Below are 14,592 nucleotides of genomic sequence, written 5' to 3'. Positions count from 1 at the left end.
AAACATTTCCTCATTATGGTGATGGTCTTTATACTGTCTGTCATATGTGCTGCTCTTCCTATAATTTACATCCTACTGTCAGTGACTTATTTAATGCTGGTGACAGGCAGAGCACTGTTAACTCACATGTTACATAAATAATGCTACTAATGCTAATCATAAATAGTACCACTCACTCCTGCCCCAGTCATTGTCAGACACTCCCTAAGTATTTTGTCTAAGGAAGTAACGTTACACTTGGGAGTGAGTAACCTCCTCACTTGCCCAGCAGCCCAGCTCGAGGTGCCTTGCTCAAAGGCAAATGAGTAGTGGTTATTTAGGAAGATGATGTGTTATTCACTCATTTCCATTCAGTTTTCCTGCATCCTGCTGTTTCTGATTGCTGTCCGGCTAACATGACCTCACCTCGACCTCCAGCAGCTCGGCGTCATGTCTCTCTGACACCCTTAAATAAACCAAATAAAAACAGTCCCTGCCCTTTTAAGGGAGACATGTCTGCTGGTTTTCACCCCGTCAGCAGTGTTTTTCCCTTTCTGGTGAGTTTGTTCCGGAAACTAATCGAGGGCCTGATAAAGCCGAGCGCAAATATGAGGAAGATGGTCATCGGCATGTGGAGGTTTACTCAGTGTACACATGCTCTGACAGCAGCAGGATGAGCTCAGCCAGCTGTGCAGACGAACCAGAGGCCTGAGGAGGAAGGGGAGGCAACGACACGAACAGAGCAGCACTCAGAATTCGGTCACATTAACACAAACTCAGAAACACAGGCGTTGTAGAGGTGTGGTGAAAAAATTACAAAGCATACATAGTTATACCTCGTGATTTAGTTACAGCACCCAACAGTGCCTCAAATTCTTAAATTTCCTCCCAGAAGGGCCAAAGGATAGCGGGTTAATGTTTTCATTGTAATAAGAATTTTTATTTATATACCACTTTTCAAAACACATGTTACAAAGTGCTTCACAAGGCAACAAGATAAAAAGAAGAAAAGAACGAGAAACACTATCAAAACAGAGCAGTGCTTCAAGAAAAAAAGTTGAAAGCAGAATATAGATATAGAACAATAAAACTATTTTATATTTAAATTAAAAAATAAACCAGGGGCAATATATATATATATATCTATATACATATATATACATACATACATGTGTATGTATGTATATATGTATGTGTGTGTGTATATATGTCTGATTACATGCATTTCCAGCCTCAGGGAAATTAAATGCATTGATCACGCAGGTTAGTAGTGCTTTGTTAGCGGTGCTGTCATTCAATAAAAGTTGGTCCACACCCAACAAGACATGAACATATGCTGCACTCTTTGGTCAGTGGATCAGTTTTAAAATTCCTAAGGAGTAATGTTACCACAGGAAACTACCATGGTGAGCTGTTAAATGAAGCGCTGCAGGCGATAGGCTATTACAGCAGAAAACAGCACATCTCCGTAATGCCATCGAGGTAAACGACTAACCATGCTGAGGCGTGGAAAACTAATTGTGCAGTGCCAGCACAGCTTGAATGGTCAGTCTTTCACTCCCCAGCTCCTATCAAAAAATAAGAAAAGAATTTGTCGTCCTCAGCTGCCATCAGGCTCGGGTTTGAGCTGAAATAGTGCATGTTAACATGCCTTCAGTTGGTATGTAGCATTTATCCTGTTAGCATGGTAACATTAGTATGCAACATTTAGCAAATAAGCTTGTTAGCATGCTAATGACAGCATGTTCAGCGTGAGTAATCTGGTGAATGTACACCTATAATGGTCACGTTAGTGACATATTATGAAAGGAGGATGACAACACACTGAGCTCTAATGATTTTATTTTATCTCCTTATTGAGAGCATGTTAACATGAATAAAGCATGGAGTGCAATAATCTAATGTTTGGCATGTTAGCATTTATCTCAGAGTCCAGCTGAGGCTGACAGGATTTTGGTCTGTAGTTTTAGAGGTACTTTGTCATTCACTTAAGTGTTGGAAAATCAGGGGATCATCAAAGTCGTACGGATTCACCCACTGAGGACAATGAATGTCTGTACAAGATTTCATAGCCATTTATCCAACATTTGTTGAGATATTTCAGTCTGAACCAAAGTGGAGGGCAGACATTGCAGCCTCACTGCTCTGAACTTGTCAAACACAAAAGATGTGATTGTACTGAGCCTCCAATTCCTCAGAATGACCAAAATAAAAGGAAAGTGGTGGCTAATGAAATCCCAACATGGTGTGTGTCAAGAGCGGAGATTAAAGACATTAGAAAAATAACATCAATATGGTGGAAACAAGTGGAAATGACATAATTTAAGAGGATCGGTTACTTCTGTATCTTTCATGCTTCTTTTAGAATATTCATGTAATGCTAGCTAATGGTAACACAAACCTATTTTTGGAAATTAGCTCAATATTTGGCAATATTAAGATGCAAATATACACATTTGTCGTACTACTGTATAAGGTGTTAAAAGGCCCCGTGCTTTTATTTATTGCAGGGTTTGTACAGGACTGTAGGAATAATAGTGCATGCAAAGCTTAAGTTAGGACATCCCTCATATGTATGCATGTGTGTGAGTGTGTGGTAAACGCTCCTTGTCCAAACACAGCATTGCTGGCTAAGCTCTGACCTCGAGTCGCTCGGCATGCAGCCTTCCCATTATTCTTGGTCAGAAAAAGGTCATTATTATTCATAACAGGCTGATTGCTTTCTTAAACAAACAGAGATGCTCAGCGAGGCAGCGAGTCCTAAGAACCTCCTCACACCTCAACGCCGATCTGAGCCTTTGTTTATGAGAATTAACCGCTTCAACACTTAATTTTCCCTTTAAATGTCCCTATAAGTTACATTTCTCTATCAAACAACACATAAACATTCTGCATTATCTTGTTCCAGTTCCTCGTTGAAACTATACGACGTTTACACTGAGTGAAATATTCAAACGGCTGGCAGCAGTCTACAGACGGCAACGTCAGTAGGTCCACCAATTCAGGTCCAGACTGAAAGATTTCACCAACTTTCGGATGGATTGCCATGAAATTTGGTTCAGACATTCATGTTCCCCTTGAATTGTAGTAACTTTGGTGACTTTTCACCTGGCACCATCGTTGGTTCAACATTTGAATTGGTCCAATACTTTGGTTTAGGATCAAATACCTGAAAACCGAGCGACATTCCCTTCAGCCTTGCTTTGTGTTTAGTGCTAATTAAAGTTAGCATTAGAGCTAGACCGATATATCGGCCGATATTAGCTTCTTGCAGATATATTGGTATCTGTGGATATGCAGAGTAACAATAAATTGTAGTATAGAAATGCCAAACTAGGTTTGAGGTCATTTAGAAACAGTGTCTTCATGACAGAGTTCGTCCACCAGAGAGAACTGACAAGTAGATATTTACACTGTAAAATGTCCTGCTTTGTATGTATCTTGCTAAAAAAAAACAACTCTAAGGGATCCGCATTAAGACTAAAAATGATAGTTACTTTTAAACTCCCAAATATCAATCTTAAAAATCCAGTATTGGTCGGGCTATATTTATCATGCTAACACGCTAAACTAAGATGTTGAACATGGGAAACATTATACCTGCTAAACATCAGCATGTTGGCATTATCAGTGTGAGCATGTTGCCATGCTAGTTTTAGCATTTAGCTCTCACAGGGCTGCAAGCGTAGCTGTGGACTGTTGGTCTTGTTTGAAAAGGGAACAAGGAAGCATTCATTTTTGTTGTCACTTTACAAACAACAGTCCTCTCATGGCAGAAATACAACCTTCCAGGTGGAGGCAACAAAAGTTATGCTTATGTTCAGTGTGAGAAATACAGCAGAGTGAGCTAATCCATCACAGACAACACAATGCAAGAACATTTCTTTTAATTCTTATTTTACTGGGCTGCATGAATGTACAACTAAATATGTTATAACTTCAAATAACACTGGTGTGTTTGCTTTTAATGAATGACATCTGAAAGGATGGAAATAAGGTTTTCCAGGTAAATCTCTGGCACCAGAAAGGTTGAAGTGTTTAATATTCAACATGAGCTGGTGCAGGGTCTGTTTGAACGCCATGCATTGATTCTGTGTGTAAAGTTAATGAACAACCTGCCGTGTCTGTAGATGTTATTTCTCTGAAAGCTTCCCAGACTGCTCATGAAAACCTGCTTCACTGCCAGCAGCTCTACAACGGTCAAATGCTCAGCTTGTTAATTCTGTTTCATAACAAAGTGTCACTCCTCAGTAAAGGGCTGATGTTTTATGATAAGAGTCAGACTGACAATTTTCGGGTTTTTTTTTTTTTAAATCTGACCCATGCTGTGCAGGTCAACTTTGATTCCTGCAACATTAACCAAACTCTGCTGCTGTGCAGTGATGTCAGCTGGTAATGACGGCCCGAGTGCAATGATTTTTTATGGGAACTACTCACCTCAAGACACACAATTATGCAAACGCACACACACACACACACAGATGCTGTGCATGTGTACAGACAACTTGGATTTTATAGGTCAGGCTGTAAACTTACTTAATACTGTAGATAAGCCAGTTTGAAGCCAGTTCATGGCTTTCTGCGGTGCGTGAGGCTGCAGGATTTTAGTATTTTACTTACAATCCAGACTATCACAGGGTTTTAAGAAGCAAAGGCAGTTATAAAGACGATTATTAAAGCCATAAAACTGCGAAGCTGTGTGGCAGCACAAACAACTAGTGTAAAAACTACTGGAATATAATTACCAGCTACCCAACTACAGGGCTGGAGGACCAAATAGACTGCTGACAAAACACAAACGGCACTATGAAAATACAAAAATATTATTTCTTCTTGCATCTGGTACATTGATATTAAAAGTAACATATTCCAAACTAAAAAGCACAAGCACCGACTTTACGCAGCGGCCAGCTTTGTTATACGTGCTCCCTGAAATCCCCACAACAATGGTAGACATGAGTTTATTCATTTGAAGATTCGAAGCTTCTTTAGTCCAAATGCCTTTTAGGTAGATTGGACCAATTAAGAGCCATAATTCTGAGAGTGGGGCAGCCTCCCCTGCAATACCATGACAAGGTTCCCACGGACGACCCATCAGACCGCGGGTCCTAGTGCAGCTGCCAAAGCTAAAAAGCTGTTGTTTCCATTTGTGACCCGCTCCTTTAATCGAAACAGGTAATCAGATTACTGCCAGCAGCAGTGGAGGAAGAACTTCTTTAGTAAAGTTAAAGTATTGATGCTGTAATTTTAAAAATACTCCATTCCAAATTCAAAGTACATTTAATAGCAGCAAAATGTACCAAAAGTAAAAGTACATAAAAACCAACAACATGTCAGTCCGTCTCTCAGTACTTTCTGACTTCCTGTCTGTGGCTCTCAGCTCTGAGCCCATTGGTTCCTACTGAAGACTAAAAATCTTTTAAAACACAAGTTTCATTAAAAATAATAATAATAATAATAATTTCCTGGACACTGTAGTTTTTAACAAACATTTCTCAAACAGGAGGAAATAGTTCATTTGTTGGGTCTATTTGCAGCAGCAGATTAATCCACATTTGGTGCTCTAGTGAGTATTTGGGGCAGTTGTTGGCATTTGTTCTAGTAATGGGGTATAATTGCTCATATTGTATTCATATTACTGCTGCTATTAATACTATTGATACACACTAAAAATCACTTGGTCAACATTGACCCAGTTTTGGGTCAATATAGCACTGACTTTACCAGTGAGTTGTTGTGGCCCAGTGTTAGTGCTGTTTTTATATTATTGTTGGGTTATTTATTTTTATCTAACTAAAATAGTGTTAGACACAGCAAGCTTTACCATAAAACTGACACAAATTTATTGTTAGTTGTGCAGAACAGTGAGCATATGCAAAGGATACACATATTATAAACAGTCAGTAACCAGAGGTGGAAGAAGTATTTAGACCTTCAAGTAAAAACAATTCCAAGTAAAAGTCCTGCATTCAAAATTTGACTTACAAGTACAGAAGTATTGGAAACAAAATGTACTAGTGAAAGTACTCATCAGGCAGCAGATCGGCCCCTGTCAGTGTTATATTACCTTATTGTACTGTATCTAAATCTGGGTCAAAATGGGTTTCTAACCATACCAGTATGCTGCTGGTGTTATTAAAATTTTTATTGTGCACTGGTAAGATAATATGAAATTTTCAGTTTGTGTCAGGTTTTGTTTCCTTGATTGTTGCAGCGACTGTCAACGGGGGATTAATTTTACACTTTGAGCATGGAAGTTCTTGACTTTTGTAAACAAAATGTTACATTACATTCATTTGGCATTTGACATATTTGACTTAAAATAATAGGAATTTAAATATTTAGCAAAATAATCTAAACTCAAACTAAGAAGCTCAACTGCTTCTCGTGGTCCTGAATGACTGTGATTAGTGGTAAAACGCTCCAAAAAGCTGTAGTAAGTGGACTTCATTAGACCATCACAGGTGTACTTCCACCTTTTTATAACTGAGAATTATTTTCTTTAACAAACGGACTTCAGTTTGCCCAGATCGGCCTTTAAATTGTAAATCTCTTGTACAATAACAGTCTGTTTGTCATTAGACTCCTGTCTGCCTGTGAAAGATAAACATCATGGTCAGTTAACATGGGTCGGGTCTTCGGTTATCACTGAAGCATGCACTTTATGTTTGCTACTAGGTTTTTTTATTTTTTAGAGCTGATTAAAAGTGATTTCCCCCAAAATGATCAAATATAACAATCTATGTTTTAGATGTCTGTTTGAAAAAGACTAAATAATCGTGTAAAATAAAACATTTGCTCATTACAACATCTGAAGAAGTTAAGCTTATATACCACGGTCCTGTCATATTTTTTTTCAATTTGTAATATCATCAACAATTTAGAGAAAAATCTCCTAACATCCAAAGATTAACATAATGTGTAGTAATTGGACAGTTAGGGCCTAATTACCGTTATTTAATTCAGTAAAATCAGTCCTTCCAGATTTCAGATGTTTGGTACAACATTTTGAGGAGATGGGGATCTTAAAGACTTTTAAATAAATAATAAACCTTTTGTTAAAAACTTCACTTAACAAGATTTTTTTTTTAAAGATCAACATATTTTTTGGATATTGTGATTCCCCCTTTGTTAACTTTATTTATCCGATTATACAAATGAGATCTTCTTTTTGGACAGTTTTTGTGTCAATAGTATTTATTTATATATTTATTTATTTAAACGTTAGTCCTTTACTGTGTTTCACATTCAGCAGTCTGCGGCTCTATGAGGCTGCACTTCTACTCAGATTGTGCTTTGAGCTTCATCGTCGGCATGCTAACATGCTTAAAAGATGACAATGCTAACATGCTGATATTTAGCAGGTATCATGTTTACCATGTTCACCATCTTAGCTTAGCACGTTAGCATGAGATTAGCTGTTAAAGTAATAAACCCAAAGCACAGCTGAGGCTGATGGGAATGGCATTAGTTTTGCAGGTATTTGATCATAAACCAAAGTATTTGACAAATAAAATGTTGACCTGAAGATGAAACATTAAGGAGTCATAAAAAAAAGTTATTACAATTCATCCTCATTAAAAAAACACAAATGTCAACCTCGTGGTGGCGCTAGAGGACAAGTCAGGGGACAGTGGGATTCATCCTCTGGGGACCATGAATGTCTGTACAAAGTGGCAGACGGAGGTAGCGGGGCTGTTTTTGCTTGGCCGTCGCTCTGAGGGATCAGACATTTTTGATAACGAAGCTTCTTGTATCAGCGAGACGCTGCGTTTTTCTCCTGTGGGTTAAAGAAAAGTCCCCCAACTGTGAAATCCTGGACTACACCAATCATCCACTGGGAACTAAATCAGCTGACATGTATTGATGCCTGGATTGTGCCTGTATAATGGTCTTCAGGGCCGCATGCAGCTTTTCATTGATGATTAATCTGCCGATCATTTTCTCGATTGATCGTTTGGTCCCCAACATGTTGGAGGGTTTAGTGAGGAATGCCCGGGTGGCATCTTCGGGGGTCTTGTTTTGTCTGATCCGCCCAACAAAACTCAGTTTATCAGAGAAGTCTGAAGACCAGAAACAATTAGTTGATTAATCTATTGGTAAATCGCCAGAAATCAAGTACTGTGCTGATAATCGATTAATCGCTTCAGTCGTTTTACTCCAAACATTCTTTGGTTCCAGCTTCTCCAATGTGACCATTTGCTGCTTTTCTGTCTCATTGTAAACTTAATTAATGCGGGCTTTTGTAGAGTCGGTCGTCACCTTGGGCTCGAGGAAACCGTGATGGACTTTCTCACATTGTTTTTTTTTTTTTTTTTTACATTTTATCGACAATTAATCGACAGAATCTTCGATAATGAAAATGATCAGAGAACGTTTGACATTTTTGCTTTTAAAAATGACTTTTTTGGACGATTAGCTGACTGTCAAAATAGATGCAGGTTGTTTCAGCTCAACTTTTATTCAGGACTAACTGATTAATGTTGTACCACTGTGGGAGCACTTCTTTTTTATTTGAGTTGAATTTATTCTATTGCTAGTGCTATGTGCAGTGCAGTTTTAATATTCACATTTTGTCATGTTTTGCTATCATTGTGTTTATATTTGGTAGAAATACAAAAAAATATATATAAAAAGGAGACAATTATACAGAAATAGGCTATCCAATGTGTCCTTTTTGTCAAGTCTTGGACTTGGGTTAGTGTTTTTTTTATTTCTCTGCCACTGGTCTTTTAAAAGACAGGCCTGAGCTGTTAAAGATGCTGATAAATGAAGTCTGTTATCTGCTGTTAAACATCACTTGTGTGTGATGTTAATGTGCTGTAAGAGGAGCACATTTCACTGGGTCATTGTTCTTGTTGTTATCAGCTGATGCTTTCATGTCTCTGTGACCCTGCAGCTGATAATTAAACCATTTAGTGCTAATGGTGAACTTTTGAAGGAAGACTTTATCTCATATTAACATACATAGCCGGCTGTATATAGAGCTACACGCTAAGATGTGTTTTCACCAGTTACTTCTATTTTTGCGCGCCTGTGCACAAAAATATTAAACTTATTTTAATGTATTTTTTGTGTAGAAGCAGTACAAATTAAATAAAACAGAAAAAGACTGCTTTCATATAAACACTTTTATCTGTTGCACATATACAAACACACACATGACAAATGATGAATTGTGGAGAAACAAAAAATGCAAATCCTTCAGGCCTCGGACAAAACACGTTAAGGGGCCTTTTCTCACATTTCTAAATGTTTCCACTTTAAAAAGTCAGGCGTGTTTCAGGAGTTCATTATGGGCCTCGTGTACACGTAGTAGTTGGTGTCGGTGTGAGCGGGATCCAGGCCGGTTTTGGCCGCCACCAGCGCCCCGGACACCGGGCAGCCGTAGCCTCCGTACTGCACCACCGGCTCCAGTTTGTGGTGCTGCGGCTCGGACATGAGGTTGTTGATGGAGAACGGGTGGTTGAAGGAGTAGTGGTGGTGGTGCTGGGGGTGGTAGTGGTCAGGTTTCAGGTGTGCGGCCTCGTGCAGCAGCAGCGGGTGGTGGTGGTGGTGGTGGGAGAACACGTGCTGGGTGTGCGCCAGCGGGGAGGGCACGCGCACGGGGCTGGGGGGCAACTGTTCACCCCGGTGCGGTTTGAGGTCGACCCCGGCTCCCTTTACATCTGAGGACGGAGGGGAAGACGAGGAGGAGTGCGGGGAGTCGGAGCCGCTGCTGCTGGTGGTAACCGAGCCGCCCTCCGAGCCCTTCCCCGCCGCCTCCTTGTCACCTGTAGGCCTACCGGGATTCCTGAAGCGCTTCTGCCGCCGGAGGTAGCAGCCGTTCTCAAACATGTTCCCCGAGTCTGGGTGGAGGGCCCAGAAGGAGCCTTTCCCCGGTTTGTCCGGTAAGCGGGGCACCTTGATGAAGCAGTCGTTAAAGGAGAGCGAGTGTCGGATGGAGTTCTGCCACCGCTGCTGGTTCTGCCGGTAAAACGGGAACAGGTCCATGATCCACTGGTAGATCTCGTTCAACGTCAGCATTTTGCTGCCGGACTGCTGGATGGCCATGGTGATCAGGGAGATGTACGAGTACGGCGGCTTGGCGTGCGTGTAGCTCCGCCGGTACGGCTTGGGCTCCCTGGATCTGATGCCGCAGGCCTGACCGTACACCGGGCTCATCACCGGCATGTTCCCGTACGGCGGCGGGCTGATGGGGCTCATGTTCGGCTGCAGCGCGGCGCCCAGGCCCGTTATCCCGGCTCCAGCCTGCCCCACCGCCCCGGAGCTCTGGCATACCCCAGCGGGCATCGAGGTGTGGTTGACTCCGACCGGGTTCACATAATGCGCGTTCATGTGGCCGGTGCCGGCCATGCCAGGCGCGCTCATGTAGCTGCTCATGGAGTTCATGGACAGACCGGAGTTCATGTTTCCCGCTGCGGTGTAACACTGAAACACAGAGAACCGGTACGAGTTATTAAAGTGTGTGTCAGTGCAGGCGGGTAATACAGCCTAGACCACTGCCAGTTAACTCAATAGCCTCTTACTGATTATTTTAAACAGGCCTCATTTTATTTAAATAAACACCTGCATGACGTTAGACAAGCAAACCAGCAGCACATCAAAAACAAACAAACAACAATTCTTTTTGTTAATTAACAATAATATTCTACATTTTCCATTTATTCGATCTAAAAATTTATGCAAATTGTGAAAAATGCCATCACAGTTTCCCAAAAACTCACAGGTGTGTTTGTCCAAAAAGCGAAAGTAATGACTAATTGATTATCAAAACAGTTGCAGGTTAATTTTCTGAAGATCGATTAATCGACTGTTGTTGCAGCTCGACATTATGCCATTGTGGACATGCTTTTTTGATTTCTCTATAATGCACCTGTATTACAATTCATTAGGCCTACACCGCTATATATACATTTATACAACATAGCCCAAGGGAGTTAACTACAGAGATTAATTTAATGAAATGTGTTTCCTGTAGATGTAACATACATTTGTTTCATATCCCTTTATTATTCTCATTTTCTGGCTTTTTTAATAACCTTATCTCACATGTTGCTCTATATAATAAATCTAATGATACATATGTACTTAATATATTTGCCTGTATTTGATTCAATCCAGGTACATTAGAGAAATCACACAATAAACTTTATATATATATATCCTCTCTTCTAGATTAGTGTATTTCTCTATAAAGGTTTCCTCGTGTTGCCTTTCACCTCCTGTCAGCTTTTACTGGTGTAGTAAACTCTGTGAAGGACCTTATATAACATGCTTATAATATCCTACATTAAATAATATATTAATAATGAGAGCACATTTAACAGGTAGAGTTAATTACAGATGACTGAGGCAGGGCCTATTTTCTGCAGTTTTAATTTAAATTGAGCATTTCTTTCAAGGAAATTCCCATGAACTTAACTACAGTAACTCTAAGAACGTTTTCCCTATACATATATATATATATATACATATATGTATATATGTATATATATATATATATATATATATATATATATATATATATATATATATATATATATATATATATATATATATATACACATTTATGTATATGTATATATATATATATACATATATGTATATATATATATATATATATATATATATATATATATATACACATATATATATATACACATATATACATATATATATATACACACACATATATACACATATATATATATACACATATATACATATATATATATACACACACATATATACATATATATATATACACACACATATATATATATATATATATATATATATATATATATATATATATATATATATATATATACACACATATATATATCGAGAGAGAGAGCGATATCCTATCTTACTTATCTGAATATATTTTAATATCACAATTCTTCTGTTTATGTATGTTTTTATTTTACACATGCTTTGGCATCTGTTTCCCATGCCAAAACAATAAAGCCCAGTTGAATTGAACGGAGAGGCCTGTTTCTCTTAATTCTCTTACTTGTTAGGAAATTGCGGCCCTGTAATCTTTTTATTTCTCAGTATCAAGGTCTAAATGCTGTTTAAGAGCTTAGTAAAAATATTCAGGTGGAGAAATACAGGACTCACTAGAAAAACTGCAGAGAAACTCCCCACATGTTGCTAAAAACCCCAAATTAAGAGACATGACCTCAGTGTGAACTGAAGGTATTCGGTTATTTATTAATCATAATAATAATAATAATTAAAATAAATAAATGTTGTTGTAACCTTATGAGGGAGAGGTCCTCAAAATTGATCACGATGCTCTCTGATTTTTTTGTCTTTGCACCTCACTATAATGATAATTAAATACAACATGTATGAGAAGTACATTTGTGTCAGGAGTCATTGAAAACACTGTAATTTAGACTTACAGTCACTTTACATAATGGGCTCAACACCGGTGCTGTAACCCACCAAAAGTCAAATAATCTTTCATTTAACCTTTTAATGTAAAGACGTGAAATTTCCCTTTTAATTTAACTTGTTTCCAGAACAAACCTCAGTTATCTGTTGCGAATATATTCGCATCCGTTTCAACATAGAAGAATTATCTCAAGAATAGATTTACTCTTTAAAAAATATATATATATTTTTTAAGTTAAAGAACACATATAGGCTTAAATGAAAACTTTCATTTAATGAATAACAGGTTGGATTTTTGTTTAGAGGTAATTCTGGACGTTTTTAACAGCATGACGACTCTTTGCTGCAAGATTCACATCGAAAATGCACTCAACTGAACTCTCATCTCTCATTTCAATGCACTGCAGAAATAAAGTGAAAGTGAAAGAATGAATGATAAAAAAAAAAACATATGTAAGCTATACCAATAAGATAAACAGTGACACTGTTCTTAATTAGCCTACAAGATTCAAACATCTGTACAAATCAAATGTAGGTCACAGTGTGTAGCCTTGTTAAAAACATGTGAGTAAATACACTCGGCCTGTATAAACATGGTTTTGTCAAACCCCTGTAATGTTAATTTAGATGTTTATCTGAACTAGAGATCCGTCTCTGATCTGACAAAGTTAACACTGAGCGGAGTTCAGTTCAGACAGATCCCGGTGTAAAGTGCACGGACCTCGGTCTCTCCGTAGTAGCCGCCGCCGCCGCCGCTCCAGTCCGGATGTTCGTGTCCCTCCATTTTAACGGCGCTGAGCATCGTTCACGCTCCAACACATCCAAACAGCTTCACGCGAGGCGGGACAACACGCACACACGCACCGCACCTGTCCTCAGCTGGCAGCCGGTAACGTATCCTGTATCCTGGCTGGTTAGAACCGGGACTGGCTCGTGCCTGAGCGGCGCCTGCGACTGACCGGGGACGGTTTCTGCTCTGTGAGTGGCTCTGGCACCTGCTCTCGCGCTGCTGCTGCTGCAACCAGTATCCAATCAGCTGTCTCCCTGCATCCCTCCTCGAGCTCACATTCTGATTTGAATAATCTACCAACACCTCCGCACGAGCGGCGGAGGAGGAAGTATTCAGATACTTTACCGAAGTAAAAGTACTAACTCTGTCACAGGTCAGAGTCCTGCACTGAAAATGTTACTGCAGTAAAAATATGTAAGAAAATGTATTTAAAGTATTAAAAGTAAAAACACTCAAAGCAGAAAAATGTCCCCTGTGACTGTTAAACTATTAAATACTTCAGTCAACTCAGTGTCACTAATGCATTTGCACATTTTAATAATTAGTATAATTACCAAACAAATGAAAAGTAGGCCACTTTGACTTTTATTACATTTTGTTGAGTTATGAAAGTTGACCAACTCCAAATGTGTTTTAGTTAATATATTTTAATGTATAGACGCTGATAGTTGTATACATCAAAGTGCCACTTCATCGATCTTGTACAATACTGAATTAACCATAAATTAATTTAATCAGATATTAACATGTCATGTTGTTATGAAAAATCCTTGTAACTCAGTGGTGGAATGTAAACTTTTACTTAAGTATAGTTTCTGTTACTGTATACTGCCCTACATTTATTTTAACACTTTAGTTACTTTGCTGATTCAGATTAATAATACAAAATATAATCAACTAACAAATAATAATAATTAGTATTATTATTACAGGTGAAGAACAGGGGGGAATTCACGAGCTACCCGGCAGAATATAAACTAATTAAATGTAGCTCCACCTTTACCAGCTGCAACATTAAAGTGATGTACACATTAATGAAACAATAATTATAATACAATTGTATAATTTCTATTATTCTCAAATTCTGCAGAATGAGTACTTTTACTTTTGGTACTTTAAGTATATTTTGATGCTAATGCTTTTGTACTTTTACTTAAGTAAAATTTTGAATGCAGGACTTTCACTTGAGGTTTTACTACTTTTAAGTAAAAGATCTTCCACCACTGCTGTAACTCCGCCACTAACAATGAAAACTGTTAAACAGAGAGGTAACAGCAAACCGTAAATACATCGAATGGGGTTTGATTTCATGAAAATCTTATGATCTAATGAACTTTAAAGTAAATTTTTGAAAACAATCTCATATCACATGATTAATCACATTGCCCCTTTATTGTTTTAATGAGATTTCCTTGAAC

General features: G+C 38.5%; 1 protein-coding gene and 1 long non-coding RNA gene across 4 annotated transcripts in view; one reads left to right on the top strand and one right to left on the bottom strand.

Annotated features, from left to right (window-relative positions):
* LOC122863096 overlaps nucleotides 1–14,592 on the top strand; it is a 30,281-nt gene that overhangs the window by 13,953 nt on the left and 1,736 nt on the right. The window lies entirely within an intron of this gene.
* On the bottom strand, nucleotides 9,096–13,444 carry LOC122863046 (hepatocyte nuclear factor 3-beta-like). 2 transcript variants are annotated; one of them, XM_044169088.1, is made up of 2 exons: nucleotides 13,106–13,444; nucleotides 9,096–10,410 (listed from the first exon to the last, which is right to left on the bottom strand). In XM_044169088.1, exons 1-2 carry the CDS (start codon nucleotides 13,184–13,186, stop codon nucleotides 9,262–9,264), a joined length of 1,230 nt encoding a protein of 409 aa, XP_044025023.1. In that variant the 5' UTR covers nucleotides 13,187–13,444; the 3' UTR covers nucleotides 9,096–9,261. The 2 variants fall into 2 exon arrangements, with proteins under 2 accessions (XP_044025023.1, XP_044025024.1); XM_044169089.1 differs by lacking the exon at nucleotides 13,106–13,444 and adding an exon at nucleotides 12,247–13,088.

Source organism: Siniperca chuatsi, linkage group LG16 (genome assembly GCF_020085105.1).
Source record: "Siniperca chuatsi isolate FFG_IHB_CAS linkage group LG16, ASM2008510v1, whole genome shotgun sequence".
Classification (NCBI taxonomy): domain Eukaryota; kingdom Metazoa; phylum Chordata; class Actinopteri; order Centrarchiformes; family Sinipercidae; genus Siniperca; species Siniperca chuatsi.
Note: the sequence above shows the minus strand (reverse complement) of the source record. Positions and strands in the feature narration are given on the sequence as shown.